The sequence below is a fragment of the Acipenser ruthenus genome, chromosome 11 (assembly GCF_902713425.1).
Source record: "Acipenser ruthenus chromosome 11, fAciRut3.2 maternal haplotype, whole genome shotgun sequence".
In the NCBI taxonomy this organism is placed as follows: domain Eukaryota; kingdom Metazoa; phylum Chordata; class Actinopteri; order Acipenseriformes; family Acipenseridae; genus Acipenser; species Acipenser ruthenus.
In genome coordinates this window covers 388,008-408,629 of record NC_081199.1, presented here as the reverse complement: position 1 = coordinate 408,629, position 20,622 = coordinate 388,008, and the positions used below count along the sequence as shown (strand labels likewise).

The following is a 20,622-nucleotide window of genomic DNA, read 5'->3' as shown; positions in this document are numbered from 1 at the left end:
CCAGCAAGCCTGGATTACCACAAATAGTACATTCTAACTAATTGATTGCCAAGCCTCCCCTCACCGCTTCCCAGTTATAAAATCAGAGCAGTCTCGGGGAGTTAGGGACTGCGTTTACTATGCCAGCTCCTTTGGGTTCTGCCTGAGACTGAAGAAGAAAAAACAGTTTGTAACACTTTGACTCAGCAGAGCTTCATCGGCGCACTTCAGCCATCATTTTTTCATAAGCCCTGAAGTGTGTCTAATTGTAGCCCTAGTGGGCTCGGTTATGTTCAGATCCTGTTGCCAGTTTGATTATAGTGATCACATTTATAGCACTCCCCTCTATCAAAGCTGCTTAGGTCTGCTTTCAGAAATGTGTACTGCACTTTGGAGGAAAGACCTTGATGAACCTGAGGAATGATTCACCATTGATTTCAACCCTAACAGATATCAATAAAGACCCTTGTCACTGCTGGACACAGATGACGAAAAGACTAAATCAGGGAATATCAAACAGACTCTAAGGGTGCTAAGATTGATCAATACTAATGCCGGTGCTGACTGAGGAGCTGGGGATGAATTGGGGTTTGACCCGATGGTGAGCTGGTCTTACCGCTGTCACTGTTGTCATCCACCAGAATGATCTCCTTGAGGAGCTGTGGTGGAGTGTGGTTGACAACGCTGTGCACAGACCGCAGGATCACTGATAGAGCCTCGTTCACAAAGATGAAGACCACAGCCATCTGAGGGAGAGCACTTGGGTAGGTCATCTGCTTGCACCTGTGAGGACAGAAGAACACAAATAACTAACCAATGAAATACATACATAAATACATCGACAAACGAATAAACTAATAAACGGATGACTAAATGAATGAATTCCATTTGACAAACACACAGTGGAACCTCAATCACTTTTAAATGGAATAATATAAGCTTTGCATGCAGTAGATGCGTGGGTGTGCCGCATTGATGTGAAAGAAACACAGAGCAAACTCTAAGTCCCTCCACTGGGTCAAGGGTAAAATGGGAGCAAAACCCACACTTGCTAATTGGTCAGGTCCAGGTGCACACACCATGCAAAGGAAGATCACACTATGTAGTGGGCTTCCTGGTTGGGTCTGCTTCCATGCTGTTCCACTGAAATAGCAACCCTGACCAGCTGTTGGGTTATATAAGCAGCCCAGCTGTTAAATATGTTGCTGAGTATTAACACCAGATTGGTTGTATTCATGATCCATATACTATAGTGGTTGAAAGCTTTGTGGGCTGTTTTTTGTCTGCTTACCTGTAATAAGAAAATGGAAACTGCTAATGAGGTCACAAATGGAAAATGCAAAGTAAAGAGTCTTTGCAGAGAAATCAATCCTGCTTGATTGTTGTTTTTGATCCATGTAAAAACACAAGGCACAGGGTCAGTCCGTTACAAACCAAAGAGTGCTCCTTTTTAGAGGCCACATAGCCAATTTATTTCACTTGGTAATTATGTTGTCCTTGGAGTAACACACAAAAACAAGACCACCGAGAGATTTTTTTATTTTGCGTCTTTCTACTGAACCTGATAATGAGGTTACATCATTCGGTTATTGAAAAACACTTTACCTACAAGCAACATTTACTCTGTATTGATTCAGAATGGGTTTCAATACAGTTAGGTTGTGTGTGTGTGTGTGTGTGTGTGTGTGTGTGTGTGTGTGTGTGTGTGTGTGTGTGTGTGTTCTACCAACAAGAAAGCACATTTAATATTTTTAGATTTTTAGTAATTTACTATATGATTTGCAATAACCGATAAAGTCCGTAACTAACTAACTAACTAACTAACTAGAGATTTTAAGTAAACTGTATGTGAAGAGGGGAGAGTGGGAGATATGAATGAAAAAGTAGGGCGTGCTTCCTTTAAGATTTGTAGCACAATTGCTGATGTTAATGCTGGACACAAGCTGCCTACCCCAGTAAAGATGGTTGCTATGTTGTTGGGCTGCATTGCAGTGTGGGTTGTGTGTTTGTGTCGTTAGCTCAATCAATGTGGCTGTGTCGAGTAGAACAGGGTGTGTGTGCTGCAGTATGAGGAATGGAAACATGTTCCCCCAAAAAAATACACAGAAAAAAAAAAGAACTAAACCGTCGGTAATATTGAAAGAGGACTTGCAAACACATGTTCTTTGCACAGCTCTCAGTATAATTGCACACCACTTTGGATTGTGTGAACAGAAACACTCAGTGCTAACAAAAGACACGGCTGCATGTTCAGTTACTTTGACAACATTTGGGCAGCTTATTTCAGCCCAGCTGAGTATATCTGTGTCACACGACTGTGTTTTTTTCCTTCATCATTGCTCAGCTCAGCTCCCAGAAAAAGAAACATGTCCCATCTTAACAGTGAAATAGATGTGAACAGCACATCAGCAATGCAATACAAAAGCAAATAATACAATATTCAAGCAGTCTATACAATATTTCACTTGGTGCCAAAATGGAAAGCATTACTGTAGCCCTCAGCTTAGCGGTGTGAACCAATTAGACTATATTGTGACTACTGTCCCCACCACTGCCATGTATACTTTGTCTCAAATTGTTCCCATTAGAGATTGCACAGTGGTCCAGTGGTCTCAGCCATTGTTTAAAGGCATTATGAGAAATGGTTGCATTCCTTCTCTAAAAGCTTTAGAAAAAGTAAATCAATCCTCTCCAAGGTCCTCTTCCAGTGCATGTTAGATGTTGCTGATGCTGCTAAGCGCTGAAGAAATAAAATTGCACTCTCACATTTTTGTTTGCTTCTGAAATTCTTGTTTTATGAGCAATATAACGTGAAACAAGTGGCACTCGCTCGTTCGAATTGCTGTCTACCGAATATCCTTGATACTGAAATAAGATTTAAGATTTTTTTTTAATGTTTTTCTACTACCAACAGCTCCTTACTTTTCAGTGGGCTAACCATTTATCAACAGCTTGTTCACAGAATGGGAAAACACCACCTTGTTTTCTCACTAGTCCTTTCTGAGCCAATGCATGACTCCGCTGGTGCTTAAGTGATAAGGCATATTAATGCTGCTGCGTTGATATATGTCAGGTCTATTCATATTTCACACTGTAGGGTGGCTTTGTTGCTAGTCTAAGTAATTGCTTTTAGAAGTAATTTACAGCAAGCAAAACAGCCTGTTAGGATTTGACCTTGCAGCAGCCTGCTATGATGGCTGCGTTTAAACTGGATAACATGTTATGCCCTCGGAGTAAGGAAAGGACAAATTGGACATGATTTTAAACAAAATAAAACTTACAACACATTTGTGTGGCTGACTAGACTGGGTTACACAATGCATATCGACATGTTTGCTAAAAATCCATATTAGAGTAAAACCTCCATAGTTCAAGCTTCCATTTGATGAACACTGCTGTTGTTTTATCAGCCCCCGGTAGTCTGCCTGTGTGCATTTCTGCTCTGCATTCTTTCTATTTCTAGTGTTTACAATACAGCGCTGTGATTGTATTGTAATTATAATCGGAAGTGCCTTCATTAGGTATATCCTAATCGCTTATCGCTTTGCTAGTGTTGTGTGAGGACTGCACTGCAATACAACACCTGTCATGTGTCAAAGGTGTTCATCTTTAACATACATACAGTTCATGACAATAACACAGATCTACCACAATATTCAGCAGACACAGCCTGTCAAAATATGAGCCAGAACCACACGGGATCCGGGCAGGATCGTCACGTTTCAGTGTTTGAAGAGGTTCTCAAATTGTGATTGGGTTTAGGGTTGGGGTTGGGGTTAGGCATGGGGTTGGGGTTGGGGTTGTGGTTGGGGTTGGGGTTGGGCATGGGGTTGGGGTTGGGGTTGGGTTTAGGGTTGGGGTTGGAGTTGGGGTTGGGGTTGGGGTTGAGGTTGGGGTTGGGGTTGGGGTTATGCTTTAGAGTTTTATAGTTCTGTTGTATTAGCGTTAGGGTTAAGGTTTACCCAATACAGTAGCAGTTTAGCCAGCACATGCATTGAGTTTTACAGTGGATGTCTTATGGAATACCCCTGCTTGTCAGATTAAAGCAGGTGGGGGTGGATTTGAGGATCTATAAATAAATACATATAATTATGGATCGTTCGGAGCTGGGTAATTCAGACTCTGCTTGTTTTGTTAAATCGACGGTGAACAGAGGGGAAATAAGTGGCAATTCACCTTCTCTTTCATATACTGTTTTTTGTAATCATTGCATTTCATATACTCTTGAAAGGTTGCCTGCCAGCTGAGTACTTGAAAATACTATTATTTTTAATTATCTTCTTTTCAAAGAGCGATTCTTTAACAAGTGTTTTATACGTTTATGAAATCTCAGGGTCTTATTAAAAATCAAATGAACAAATTGATTTACAGCACTGAGCATTCAAAATGTATATGTGGCCTGCAGCATCCCGCATGGATATTTCAGTTGTGAAGTCAAGCCGGAAAGAGCCAGAACCTTGTTCTGGTACTATATATTCTATAGGCAGCGGTGATGTAGGCGAAGTCGCATCTCCTGCATGGCTGTCTGATTCAGTCAATAGGAGCTTCTTCTATACCCAACACAAACACACGTGAAGCCACTCACACACACACACACACACACACACGTAAAGTAAAGCATGCTGACAAAGATGGAGAAAGACACTTTGTGGAAATCCATGTAAAAATTAGATCAATGCATTGCCTATTATATGTGTTTCAGTATACCAACAAAATGGGAGTTTGTATAATAATTGTTGTTTGATAAAATCAATAGTTTAGGATTACACCACTGTGCCATTGTAATACTGTATTCTCATAGTCCATATGAATATTGTCCTCTGTTATATAAAGTTACATTCACTCACTCCTCTGCAGTTTCTGTGCGTTACCGCTCACCTTGCCATGTCAAGCAGCTGGAATGTTTTTTTTTTTATTATTATTTTATTACATAAGGAGGTCTATTTTAATATCTATGCCGTGGTGGTTCTCAATACTACTGGGGATTTCCTATAAGGTGATCTATTGACCCACTAATTAACTTTATACAATACAAACACCGAGACATTTCAATAATAAGATCATTAAAATAGACCCCCTGGGTGCATCACATTGTATTTGCATTCACAGTATGCAGTTAGCATTACAATATGAAACTGCCCTCAGGCACATGTAGGTGCTGAATCCAGCAAACCAGTTAAGATATGCAGAAGCTTGATGAGTCACATAGCAGAAGCCAATGCTGCACAACGTTAACTAAAGAGCATGCATCCCTTCATCTTGCAAATAAACATGGTTAACCACATTGAGCAGACTTTAAAAAGCAAACCATACCAGTCCTGGAGGGGTTTTAGGGTTTGTACATTTAAAGAATGTGAAGAGAACTAGAGAGTGGCTCGTCTCTGTGATGATGGAACTGAATCTGTGCAGCAACAAGCAATCATAATCAAATTCCCACCAGACTCGCTCAGCAGAGAGGGCTGTAGGCAGAGCAATAGGGCAACTTACATTCTGAACACTACCTGTCGTGCAGCATGATATGCTGTACACTCCACCCACATATCCTGGGCAGGTGCTTGTGTGTGTATATATATATATATATATATATATATATATATATATATATATATATATATATATATAGAGCGCTGGAAAAAATTAAGAGACCACTGCAAAATTATCAGTTTCTCTGGTTTTACTATTTATAGGTATGTGTTTGGGTAAAATGAACATTTTTGTTTTATTCTATAAACTACTGACAACATTTCTCCCAAATTCCAAATAAAAATATTGTCATTTAGAGCATTTATTTGCAGAAAATGACAACTGGTCAAAATAACAAAAAAGATGCAGTGTTGTCAGACCTTGAATAATGCAAAGAAAATAAGTTCATATTCATTTTTAAACAACACAATACTAATGTTTTAACTTAGGAAGAGTTCAGAAATCAATATTTGGTGGAATAACCCTGATTTTCAAGCACAGCTTTCATGCGTCTTGGCATGCTCTCCACCAGTCTTTCACATTGATGTTGGGTGACTTTATGCCACTCCTGGCGCAAAAATTCAAGCAGCTCGGCTTTGTTTGATGGCTTGTGACCATCCATCTTCCTCTTGATCACATTCCAGAGGTTTTCAATGCGGTTCAGGTCTGGAGATTGGGCTGACCATGACAGGGTCTTGATCTGGTGGTCCTCCATCCACACCTTGATTGACCTGGCTGTGTGGCATGGAGCATTGTCCTGCTGGGAAAACTAATCCTCAGAGTTGGGGAACATTGTCAGAGCAGAAGGAAGCAAGTTTTCTTCCAGGACAACCTTGTACTTGGCTTGATTCATGCGTCCTTCACAAAGACAAATCTGCCCGATTCCAGCCTTGCTGAAGCACCCCCAGATCATCACCGATCCTCCACCACATTTCACAGTGGGTGTGAGACACTGTGGCTTGTAGGCCTCTCCAGGTCTCTGTCTAACCATTAGACGACCAGGTGTTGGGCAAAGCTGAAAATTGGACTCATCTGGGGGTGCTTCAGCAAGAAAGAAAACTTGCTTCCTTCTGCTCTGACAATGTTCCCCAACTCTGAGGATTGGTTTTTACAGCAGGACAATGCTCCATGCCACACAGCCAGGTCAATCAAGGTGTGGATGGAGGACCACCAGATCAAGACCCTGTCATGGCCAGCCCAATCTCCAGACCTGAACCCCATTGAAAACCTCTGGAATGTGATCAAGAGGAAGATGGATGGTCACAAGCCATCAAACAAAGCCGAGCTGCTTGAATTTTTGCGCCAGGAGTGGCATAAAGTCACCCAACATCAATGTGAAAGACTGGTGGAGAGCATGCCAAGACGCATGAAAGCTGTGCTTGAAAATCAGGGTTATTCCACCAAATATTGATTTCTGAACTCTTCCTAAGTTAAAACATTAGTATTGTGTTGTTTAAAAATGAATATGAACTTATTTTCTTTGCATTATTCAAGGTCTGACAACACTGCATCTTTTTTGTTATTTTGACCAGTTGTCATTTTCTGCAAATAAATGCTCTAAATGACAATATTTTTATTTGGAATTTGGGAGAAATGTTGTCAGTAGTTTATAGAATAAAACAAAAATGTTCATTTTACCCAAACACATACCTATAAATAGTAAAACCAGAGAAACTGATAATTTTGCAGTGGTCTCTTAATTTTTTCCAGAGCTATATATATATATATATATTTAATTACACCTCTTCATAAATCAATAATTTGAAAACCGGATGATGTTTTGATCTGCTGATGTTTTGAAAACTGTTCCAAGTCAAGACCACATTGCCAAGAAAACATATTGTCGAATATCATTCTGATGCTATCCTTTTTTATATACATACTTTTTGCTCAAAAGAGACCATTTCCCAATGTTCAGTATGTTTAACATGCCTTTGTCAAGGGATAGTGTGTTTGTAAACAAACAGTGGAGGTGCTTGTGGGCTTTTGATGCCATGGTAACAGCACTCACTTGTTTCTATTTAAATCTACTGATTTGTTTGTGATGTCATTTACTACACAGTTAATGATGTAATGATCTAATATTCCTTTCTATTAAACCTTCAGGCATCATGGTATTGAGTCTATTTATCCACTTATTTCAATTGTAATTGATCTAATTTAATTTCTTCTAAAACTACAAATTGTAGGTTATCCATGTGGTGTTCATGTTTATTAAAGTTCATTTCTAGGTGAGAGGTGGTTCTGTATTCTTCTGTGTAATGCTGTACCTGTCTCTCCTACGGATTTTATTTTGTTACATTTTCAAAATCTACCATAAACAAGGTTGCTAGCGTTGCACGACGTGTTTCTTGTGACTGAATATATATTTTCTCTATTTGCGATTTTACTTTTATCTTTACAAATCAAAATATTATTAGTGTTCACAGGATAACTGTAAAAAATAAGGCAGTAAAATCCAGTCATTTATACAGAGGTAAACATTTACTACATATATTATTGGTACAAATACTACTACTACTACTACTACTACTACTACTACTACTAATAATAATAATAATAATAATAATAATAATAATAATAATAATAATAATAATGAAAACTAATGAAAAACTTTCAGACTATTTGAAGTTTGATTGTACAAACAGCCTAACCCACATTGTTATCACAGACCATGAACTAGCCAGCCCTCCGATTCTGATCATTACATTACATGCACTAGCCAGCCCCCCGATTCTGATCATTACATTACATGCACTAGCCAGCCCCCCGATTCTGATCATTGCATTACATGCACTAGCCAGCCCCCCGATTCTGATCATTACATTACATGCACTAGCCAGCCCTCCGATTCTGATCATTACATTACATGCACTAGCCAGCCCCCCGATTCTGATCATTACATTACATGCACTAGCCAGCCCCCCGATTCTGATCATTACATTACATGCACTAGCCAGCCCTCCGATTCTGATCATTACATTACATGCACTAGCCAGCCCTCCGATTCTGATCATTACATTACATGCACTAGCCAGCCCCCCGATTCTGATCATTACATTACATGCACTAGCCAGCCCCCCGATTCTGATCATTACATTACATGCACTAGCCAGCCCTCCGATTCTGATCATTACATTACATGCACTAGCCAGCTCTCCGATTCTGATCATTACATTACATGCACTAGCCAGCTCTCCGATTCTGATCATTACATCACATGCACTAGCCAGCCCTCCGATTCTGATCATTACATTACATGCACTAGCCAGCCCCCCGATTCTGATCATTACATTACATGCACTAGCCAGCCCTCCGATTCTGTATAATTACATTACATGCACTAGCCAGCTCTCCGATTCTGATCATCACATTACATGCACTAGCCAGCCCCCCGATTCTGATCATTACATTACATGAACTAGCCAGCTCTCCGATTCTGTATAATTACATTACATGCACTAGCCAGCCCTCCGATTCTGATCATTACATTACATGAACTAGCCAGCTCTCCGATTCTGTATAATTACATTACATGCACTAGCCAGCCCTCCGATTCTGATCATTACATTACATGCACTAGCCAGCCCTCCGATTCTGATCATTACATTACATGCACTAGCCAGCCCTCCGATTCTGATCATTACATTACATGCACTAGCCAGCCCCCCGATTCTGATCATTACATTACATGCACTAGCCAGCCCTCCGATTCTGATCATCACATTACATGCACTAGCCAGCCCCCCGATTCTGATCATTACATTACATGAACTAGCCAGCTCTCCGATTCTGTATAATTACATTACATGCACTAGCCAGCCCTCCGATTCTGATCATTACATTACATGAACTAGCCAGCCCCCCGATTCTGTATAATTACATTACATGCACTAGCCAGCCCTCCGATTCTGATCATTACATTACATGCACTAGCCAGCCCTCCGATTCTGATCATTACATCACATGCACTAGCCAGCCCCCCGATTCTGATCATTACATTACATGCACTAGCCAGCCCCCCGATTCTGATCATTACATTACATGCACTAGCCAGCCCCCCGATTCTGATCATTACATTACATGCACTAGCCAGCCCCCCGATTCTGTATAATTACATTGAAAAGGGACTGTATTACTTTGAATGAGATTTTCACAGATTTTTTGCAAAGTTTCCCCGCCCCCTTTACAAAACCTTTATAGTACGCCGTGGTTCATCTGCAATGGAATGAGGCTTGTGGAAAGGCACAACATTGTTTTTCTGTTTTGTTTTGTTTTGTTTTGTTGACACACCAGTGGTATCGTGATGAAATGAAGATGCAATGCAGGTCTGTTAATGGGACTCTAATGGGATTTCACTCAGAATGGTACTTTTCTGTAAAGCTGTAAGAAAAATGAATCTTAAAATATATTGCTTACAAATACAGAAAAACACTCTGCTGTTACTCACTGTCATGGAGGCAGACGCAAGCTGAATTGGAAACTCTTAAGCTGAATTGCATGAGATGTGAAAGCTGTGTTTAAAGACTCATTTTCATCTGGTCCTGTCAACACTGGCGATGTAACATTAATATTTGAAATGGAACTCCTATTATAGGGTTTTGTATGATGTCAGGAAAATGGAGTAGAAATGGTATTCTGATATATATATATATATAAGATATGAGACACTGAGATACTATTTTTCCGTGTTGCTGTTGTGTATTATAAAAAATAACATAATAAAAGTGTTGAGTGCCATCCATGTTGAAAACAATATAAAAAATACTGTGGTGATTCTGTGCTTCAGACTGTAAACCACATTCTACACACAAACGCAAGCTTGGACCCCAAGTTGGATATTAGATTGTTATAGACTGTGTAATACAATCTGCTCCTTGAATAACGTCTATAAAAAGCATATTGCTATGTAATTACTGTTATTATGTTATGTCATCTTCTTAGATACAACATGTATCCACGCTGGATGGCTTTTGGTAATGACATGATACATGGTTCGGACGCCTCTGCACTCCAGTGTAGGAGCTCCTGCACCAGCCAGCCATGCCATCAGCTGATAGAGACTTTAATTCAAGTGCATAGCTAGTTAGGAAAGGCCCCCAGCATCTGTACAAAAGAGAAATCAATATCATATCTGATGGGCAACATGTGGAGAGCATCTATTAAACACCCTAGTCATCGAAGAGCACCGCTTGATAGCTCCTGTGCAATTAACTTCTAATTAAGCACCAGCGCGCAAGGTCTGTAACGTGCTATCGGTTTCACGAACTGAAATGAATGAAAATTAGCTTATATGTGTTCTGCTCAGTGTTTACATCTATATATATATATATATATATATATATATATATATATATATATATATATATATATATATATATAAATACAGTATAACAATAATGAAATAGTAACTACACTGTCTCTAAAACACAGTGTAAAAATGCACATGTCTAAGAATAGGTTACTTTGCATATTGTCAGTCTCCGGTTGTTAAATACCCCTCCTCCCCCGGGCAGTATTTGACAACAGAATCTGATCGTGAGTGGAGCACAGTATTTATAGCACTGGTGATGTCATCTGCCATTAACCAAATGCCAAGCTTAAGTTAGACAAATTCCTAAAAAGGTCTAAAAGTGTATTAGTATTTGGATAAGCAATAGTGTGCCTATTGCTGATTGATTGACTTACTTCTTAGGTCTGTAGTCCGGAATGGATCTGTCCAGAGATATCCTGTCGCTCAGTTGGGCGTTGTAGCCGTATTCTTCATACTTGCTCTCTGATTCATGGCTGTCATCCCTCAGGGTGGCAGCGACTCCTCCTTGCCCCAAACCACCAGGTCCTTCCACTAATCCCATTGGTTTGGCAAGACCTTTAGGAGAGAAAAGATGCATCGTGAAATCTACCTGAAGCCAGAGTGCGTTCTCTGCCTTACGTTACCCAGCGTTAACCATGGCACCATTGTTGGCAGTCATTGGTTGTGATCTTCTGTACTGTACTGTACAACCATGTTCTGAAACTCCATGGTCTGATAATGAAAATGCATTTTGATCAAGGCTTGCCTGTGCTGCCACACTGTGCACCAAGTATGGTCTGGAAATAGTTCACCGTGGTACATGATTGCTAAACCAGGATTGAACCTGTTTATAGAAATCTAGACATGATATGATATTTGGGTCAGAGTGGAGCTTGCCATGTGGGTCTTCTTTCCAGTGACAGTGACCTTGCATGTGTTTCTATTCTCTGAGTATTTAAAATGGAAGATGTTTTAAGGATGTGTCCTAATTAGAGCTTGACTTAAGCAGATTGAGACTCCCACATTGGGTCTTCAAGATGGGTCCTGCCAACATGGCAGAAGTCTGTGGCAATTATTATTCTTGACAATAGCTGAACACAACCTGAATACAATTACCGCCGATACCCACAATAAGACATACAATGATTTACAAATCACATGGGATGAGTAATATATGAATGTATAATGTATGAACTGAATTTTACTTTAACAAATCAATCACAGTAAGTAACTTACTGACATCAGTGTCTTTATATCTGAGGTTCAATTCCATTAGGTATTCATCAAAGTAGCTTCCTCATCTTTGTTTTTCAAATGGCAATGATATTAAATACATTAAAAAGCATGAATAACATTACGAACTGTACCAAGATTATTAGAGGAGGACAGGTTTCTATTGACTGAATGCATTGTGAGCTGTTACTTTAGTCTCACTCATCAAACACTCTATGAAATAAGTACCTTTAGTAGGTTATTTAAATGAATACAGTGAAATAATAGGCCATATACACAACACACGAAGGACTGTTTTAAAGATTTGAAAAATAAGAATAAATTAATAAATACTCTATGAAAGAGTTTCATGATCTGCAAGCTTGATTGGACTATCAAAATGAGACATTTCTTAAAAGAGTCCTTATAGTTCTGTGAATAGTGCCCAATGAGTACAATCTGTATGCAACTGGAACGCTTCACTCAAAATCACAAGCCAGCTATTCAACATCACAAACAAGCTTTAAATATGAAATATCTTCACTGGGTGCTACAGGAAGCATTGCTGTTGATATTTATCCAATGAGTTCCGGTTGGCCTTTCTGTGCTGTTTAACGCATATCCTGTGTGATTCTCTTAATGTGCGCTGCACAACTCCAGAGGGTTGCTGTGTGTCTACTGGCACTCAATCAGTACATAAAAACAAGTGCCAGCCCTGCTGGAACACCAGTCACTGCTATGCTTTATAATCAAGGGGTGGCATATGAGACTTAGAAGAGCAATCAGTCACTTAAACACAGCCTGCTGGAAGAGGAATTCTCTTGCCTTTGTGTTTTAAAGGCTGTTCTTGTATTGTCTTGTGTGCATGTTTATGTACAGTACTATGCTATTGTATGTAATCTTCTGCTGGTATCAATACTTTTATATCTCACTGGATATATCCAGTCAGCATATTAATGAACGCATCAATGAATACGCAATATGTTGATTTAGCAGCAACAGGTGATAAGCAGCAGCTCTTTATTAATCTGTGTCATCACAGAGTGCTGCTGCTCACTCCTGCACACTGGCCTGGCCCCGGAGAGGGGTTCTGCTCTGTAGTCCTTGGTTTTGACCGCACATCCGTCCCAGTAAAGTGCTGTTGTTTGACTCGGTCCCTATCCTGACAAACTGCCTCTTGACAAAAAGAGCTCTCCTCAGCTGAGCGTGACAGTTTGATTGAGTAATGTTTGCTTTAGATGGTACGAGTTTAGACAGCCTTTGAGGTGCAATGTTTATGAACATGGTGCACTTGGCTTTTTTTTAAAAAAAACAAACAAACCAGAGAGACTTTGTCCAACAATGAATTGATCTGACTCCCTGTTCTTGTACACAGTGATCTGTCACATGGATCCCACCTGCTTGAAAAGCGTCTTAACCACTGTACAGCTATAGAGCTTTATTACCTCATCTGACCTGCATGGTTCAGAATCCCACAACACGGTCCGTTACCACTGCACCATGTGTCTCCCTTGATGCTTCATGACACTGTAAATCAATGACTCGCTGCAGTGCTGTATCCCAGCAGAGCATCCCCGCTTCAATGAACACAGCGGTGTTAGAGCACACAAGTTGAATGTCAAAGCATTCCACAGGCAATGTCAACGGCAGTGAAATGTGTTGATCATTACATTTGTAGGAATTGCTACAGTAAAAAAAAATCATAAAGATGTATGGTTGTGTACTGCAATTAACATGCAGGTATAGTCCTTTGTTATATATAAAATAGTTCCAAAATTGAGCTTTAGTCTGCAGTCTGTCAATGTCAGTCTTTGGTCTTTTTGGCATGGTTAAAGACAATTCAGTTCTTTGAAATATATTGCCTATAATTTACCTTCTGGAGGTTCACTTAGTTTTAACACAGCTCTGCACTAACTAGAGAGGAAAGAACTGGTGTTATTGGCAAGTCAGTCAGTTAACTAGGTTTACAATGAGGAATACAAGAACACACGTTGTTCGTCATCATTTTTTTATGGCAAATTTAGTATGGCAATCACTGCCTGACAATTGCCCATAATGTAAATTCTTTCCCCTGACGAAGCTTTGTTAGATCTCCAGCTCTCAATCAAGGGGTAACTGCTCGAAGGGCTATCTCAGCTATGAAAAGGTCATTTATACCTCTGCCCTTGTCTTTCAATTGCCTTGTCAGTAGTAAGGCCTAAGCCATACAGCTGACAGTGAAAAATAGATACCAAATACATTGCTCCCAGATACTGGAAGGCAAACACCACAGTTTGTATCAAGAAGAGTGACCCTCTCACTGTGCATGATTGAGTTCTGCAAAGTTACTGCCTCAGTAGGTGGCTCTGTATCAGCCTAAGCAGACATGCAGGCGTTCCACAGACTGAAGGGCATGCTAGTGTAGCTCACTGCTCTACAGAGCTTCTGCTCACGATTATACTTTGTAAACTACGATTGATTTGGGAAAGATATTAAAACATGTACAGTAAAACTTCCTGAAGCTTCAATAAACTGAGCGATAGAAATCATTCTTCTGTTCTTTAGGGTGTTTAACACACTCAGTCACAATCAAGGGGGGAAACAAAGACACAGGTTGGGATTTGAAAGACCGCTGCCACTTTACAGTAAGTACTTCTTTATGTGAAACATACAGGTCATTATTTCAAATGCATTGGCGTTGCATGCTCTCTAATGTGGTGTTTCAGGTTAGAACAAAATGTTGAATTTAATCATACATAAGATGAGGCACAGGGTGCAGGCTTGCAATGATGTGATCATGCCTGCTTCTTCTGTGATGCCAAACAGTACTGCAGGATTATGTGGTGCTTCAAATTAGATAACAGGATTTATTGCTGCTTTCAATGCACCCACTGCCTGGCTCTGATTGAATCAGTTAATCAGAGTTTTATTGGTTGAGATTTGAGTTCAGAGCTCTGGGTCGTAGTTCATCCACCCACCCTTAACCTAGTAATAATTAGAATTACTAAGCAGGTTTAATAATCATAGACATATTCTTGAAGCAAGTGCACAGTCAATGGCAAATTGGATCCAATAATTTTACAGTATAAAAGTACAGAAACAACAGAACACACCTGAGCTCGATGTGCCTTTGCTTTTGCTCTGCTCTGCTTTGAAATATGACCCAGAAAGTTAGAATGCTTTGCTCACATCCTGTACTACTCTGTATCGCAAACTTGCTTGGCAAAGACAAAGTAGTGCATATGCAATTAAATTTGCATTGCTGACTCTTGTTAAGTTTACTTACAAGTGTGACCATTAGATAAGGAACACAAGCTCCTGCATGCAGGGAGCTCTGTGAAGTTGGGATTGTGACAGCACTGTATTATTAACAGCAAGGCTTGTGCATTCATATTCTGTACAGAATCCAACTATCAAGGTGTTGGCAATATTAAAAAAGACTAGCTTCCCCCGAGGGGGCACAATGAGGGATGCATTCGCTATTTGTAGGACACGCTGTACTCTAGATGAGCCCTGTAGAATATACCTCGCTGTTCAATGCTAAAATAAATCTGTGCATGCAAACCTGACTCTCTGAGATGATAAATATTTATGAAATGGATGTGCTCAAGGCGATCTTGTTGTTTAAGAACGGTAAATTATGACTCCCTTAAGAATTCTTTAGTGGCTAAAATGTGACCAATCCATATAGCATTCATGGCAGTAAAATGGCTTAATAAAGAATGGTTTTATTGCTCAGTAGAGCAATAACCCATGAGAACAGGTCACCAAGCTAACAATTCCCCACCTGCAGTTCAATTCAGGTTAATAGCCACCTGTTAATAATGAACGTCTCTAGCGTTTCTTTGTCTGCAGTTCCGATTTAGAAAGTGGAGATCCAGGCATACCACCCTCTTGAAACCTGTTTATAAGACAGCATCCTCCAGTCCCACTCACCCAGACCCTGAATGCTTCCCTTGTCAAGAATATAAGGGTGGTCACCAAGTACACCCTTATAAGTTACAGCCTTTATGTGTCTTCAACTGAATCAGCTGTTCGACAGCAGGCTGTGCTGTGAATCAATGGGAGCTTTTGTGACATGTGCTTATCCAAACTGCACTGTGTCCAGTTATTGCAGGATAGCATAATTTGGAATCCAAATGAAATGGAATAACAGAGAGGATTCTGGGGTAGATGTACTAAAGTGTTGCGGCTGTCGCTCGAGTCGCAAACCAGTTGCAAGCAAGTCGGAAGTCTAGGGTGAAATGTACTAAACAAGCGCAATGCTGTTAGCAACATTTTAGGGAATGCTTTGCGGCAGCAGTTTTTCTTTGCTGTTCAGCCTTAGATGAATATGTAATTATGGGCGTTCTTGTATAAATTCACAAAAAAGGGGTGGGGATAGTGCAAATGAGGGTTCTCAAATATTATAATGAGATGTACTAAAGCTGCTGGCAATTGCAACACTTACAATTGCATTCATTTGTTAAGAACTTTTGAAAGCATGTTTTAAACAGTCAAAATTGTTGCTGCATTTCCCAGTCTGCTTTTTCTTGTGGGTTGCCATTGGTGCTGAATGCATTTCTGAGGCGAACACCCAAGTACCTATTTTGTGTCGTGTACAATATGCAAGTATGTCAGTAACAACATGGAAGCAAAAAGCAATGGACTTTGCACTGGGTAATATATGTGAGTTGACACACACTTTGACTGGCACTGGGTAATATATGTAAATTGACACACAAGCTTGTATCATAAGTGGTTCGTTTCATTACTTGGCCATAATTGTAATGTCATAAATTCTGATTTACTCTAGCTGTAACAATGGTTATCTAGCTAGCATTATACAGTGGAGAATTTATGAGGAGAGATAAAATGAATCCATCTGCTTTGACAGAGAAAACAGTTAAGTGAATTTATATGGAAGACAAAGAGAAGAAATGAATGGACCAGCCAAGCATAGGATGTCAAGGACTGAACATAAAGCATCTTCTTTAACCTGCGTCGGTATTATGAGTCGATACATTATGCAATAATAAAAAAGTCAGAGCGTTCCTGTTATACAGATACTCTGATTCTCTATTACACACATGGAAGAGGGTTTCATGCCAGATCAGCTTTGAAAAAGCTATTTCTGAACAGAGACCAGCAGTGCAAACATCTTCTACGGAGCTCTGAGCATTCGCAAAGGGTTCTTGAACACTGTGCAAAAACCATGCAGTCAGATGAATCAAGCTTTCACCTTTCAGGAATGAGTTCAGGAATGAGTTCATGAATTAGGTCATTGATTAACCATACCAGATGGTCATGTGACAGCATCTATATACAGGGGTAGTGGTGGAGAGAGAGAGAGAGAGAGAGAGAGAGAGAGAGAGAGAGAGAGAGAGAGAGAGAGAGAGAGAGGTTTTACATTAAGCTCAGGGTCAGCAGCAGTGATAAGCCGCAGGCTCATTTGATTGGATGCACACATCATCACATCGTTCCCCTAGTGTATCTGTAATGTTCACATTCATTCAATCACTAGATCTTGAGCAGTTTTATAGCTTTCCAGTAAATGTATTTTATGGAATGGCAAAGCATTATGATGACTGGCTCCATCCCAACACCAGACTGATCACAATGTCACCCTCTAAGGATGAAACGTCAGTGTTACCCTAACCAAACTTGTACAGTACCCGGTGAGTGGGGTGTGGTGGTGTAGTGGTATAGAAGGGGCACTCAGTTGTAGGCATGTTAAACCAAGGTCCTCTCTATTCTGGAGACATTCATGACCCTATGGCACTAAATTACATTTCATTTTATATATGTTATACTTAATATTTGACTGTAGCTGCAGTTAGATAAATATACTTGTTAAACAGTGTGGCACTATACACTACACAACATGTTCTTCAGCCTGAATCCACCAGAGCTCTAACACAAAACTACAGTAGCAAAGACATACTCTTATTGTAGTTATTTAATGTGTTTATGTGTCAAACTACACATTTCAAAAGCATGGATTTGGTATGGGCATACTAATATCACTGACGGGAAACATGTGTCAGTCTACAGATTTTTTAATTTCTTTAAATTATTTGCATTTTTTGTATTTATTTATTTTATTACTATTTTTTATACACCAGTCTCCTCAAAGTACCACAGAATCCTTAACCTGGAGAAAACAAAAAGTGTACAAGTCTGCCTGGTACAGTGCAGTAGCTTGTTATAATTAACGTTGTTATAACTAACCTCGATATTTAAATGATACTATTTCATTATAATAATCTTGAATCCCGTACCATTTAGTTGGTTGTAGACCACGTCCTCCAGGTGCTCCAGTCTTTGAAGGATGGACTGTTTGTCCACTAAGTTGCCGACCTTGGCGTTCCTGCTTCGGATCCTTTGATCAGAGCTCCTTCCGACCTGAACGAGCTCCTCTGAGCGGTCCTGGATCCTGCAGTACATCGAAAACAATATAATCCCCACGAAAACCAAAATGTTAACAGTCAGCAAAGTTTTGATCTTCCGTGCCACCGCCATGAAACCCGGCAAACATTCAACCAAAGGGCGTACACAGCCTAAGAAGCAGAAGGAAGAAAACAAACACGCAAACAAACTAACGAAGATGAATCCGATCAATTCAGATGAATAATGTATAGCTAATGTACAGCTGCTATGCCAGGTAAGGCTTGAGAAGCAACAACACCAGCCCGTCGGGTTGTCTGCACACAGCGAGCGCTATCCTTTCAGCACCACGCCGTTCCGGAGGTTCCACGCTGCACGCTTAAAGGCTAAAGGTTGTGAAAACGGTGTCATCAAAATATCGTATTTCTCCGACTGTAGCAAAACAGCGTGTTGTCTAATTAAAACACAACTTCAAGGTGAATGAGGTTGCTTATTGAAACACTTTTCTTTCCCACCATGTTAAATTCCGTACCGCCAACACACCCTCGCCTGCACGCAGTATGGGTTTACACTGTGACAAAGGGTCCCGCTATCCGTATTGCGATGCACAAATCTCAGAGAGAACAGTTGGACCCACGGAGCAAAAAATATTGCACAATTGTTTTCATATCCAGCTTTAAAAAAAAAAAAAATCAGTTACATTGCAATCAAAAATTGTCAGTCCTATGGCTCAGAGAGGCGTTTTAATCACACGATCCTTTGCAAACTGCTTACGATTTCAACATGATCCTTTTTTTTTGCTTTGTATTTTTTTGCCTCTAACTCCTATCACACAGGGTGTGCAATTGGTCGACAACAGAAACAGTTGGTTTGTTCATTTTTGGCTGCAGAAAGTTGAAGCAGGTCTGTGTTTGGATGCTGTGATGTGTTGGTGCTGCTGCTGATTGCTTTCTGCATGACGCTTCAACCACTGCCCCTCTCTCTCTCTCTCTCTCTCTCTCTCTCTCTCTCTCTCTCTCTCTCTCTCTCTCTCTCTCTCTCTCTCTCTCTCTCTCTCTCTCTCTCTCTCTCTCCGCCTCTTCCAGTCACTAGCATCCAAAGCACTGCTGCACAGTGACGTTTACAGAAGCACATTCATAAATATTCAAGGACCTTTTTTCGGAGTCAATTTACCGTGCTCGTAGGGATTCTAAATAGGAAAACATCCTAACGGTGATATACAACTACAACTAGATACTGCACACCTACTGCTAAATGTCCGCTCACTACTACTACTACTACTACTACTACTACTACTACTACTACTACTACTACTAATAATAATAATAATAATAATAATAATAATAATAATACAATTCTTATTTTGTACACAGCACAAAGAGCAGACACATTGATTGAACTTGATATCAGCTAATACTAAGTTGCATGGGCTTCATTATAACTGCGCCTTTTCTCCCTGGTACTAAACACTCTATTGGTACAGTAGGCTGACCCAATCCACACAATGCAGCAGACACGCATGCTCATTAAGCAGACAGGGGTAACACGCATTGCATGGACTGCCGGTCAGATGCGTCTAGTTAGGTTTGCTGGAGGTTGTCGTGTGATGTATGGTTTGGTTTGTAGATTGATGGCCATTTTCTCGCAGCCCTTATATAGAATACATTGATATACAGTACAATACTGGAAAATGGTGTGCACTACCTGGATCATACATTCATTGTAGGAGTGCAAATAACATGTGAAATATAAGAAAAACTAATAAGAAATACTTACATGCAGAGATAGTACATAATAGTACACGTAATAATAATAATAATAATAATAATAATAATAATAATAATAATAATAATAATAATAATAATAATATACACTCAAATGCGATAAATAAAGTATATACCTTTTGCATTTGCACTTGCTTCAAAAATAGATCTTGCTACAAAGCAATGACACACATGTTCAAATCCAGTATGCACATCCAGTTATGTGTTGTTTCTTTCTTTCATATTTCCACCCAGTCACTCTTGACTGTTTTTTCTCAGTCGCTTCCTATTTTATAGTTACATAAGAACATAAGAACATAAGAAAGTTTACAAACGAGAGGAGGCCATTCGGCCCATCTTGCTCGTTTGGTTGTTAGTAGCTTATTGATCCCAGAATCTCATCAAGCAGCTTCTTGAAGGATCCCAGGGTGTCAGCTTCAACAACATTACAGATTACTAATTGCTCCACTTGGTATAGTGGGCACCATTGCTATAGTATTTGAGCGATTGTTATTTTCTCATGTACATCGATGGTGATGAGCCACAGAGGATTGCTAATGGCTTGAA

General features: G+C 39.9%; 1 protein-coding gene across 1 annotated transcript in view; it reads right to left on the bottom strand.

Moving 5' to 3' along the window:
* The window catches only part of LOC117427083 (polypeptide N-acetylgalactosaminyltransferase 9), a 57,294-nt gene extending 38,016 nt beyond the window's left edge, over positions 1-19,278 (bottom strand). Inside the window, exons 1-3 of the mRNA XM_059032721.1 lie at positions 18,187-19,278; positions 11,131-11,311; positions 596-762 (exon numbers count right to left, since the gene is read on the bottom strand). Coding sequence (XP_058888704.1) covers positions 596-762; positions 11,131-11,311; positions 18,187-18,427 — 589 coding nt within the window. The 5' untranslated portion in view covers positions 18,428-19,278. The remainder of the gene's footprint in view (positions 1-595; positions 763-11,130; positions 11,312-18,186) is intronic.
* Positions 19,279-20,622: the final 1,344 nt, after the last annotated feature.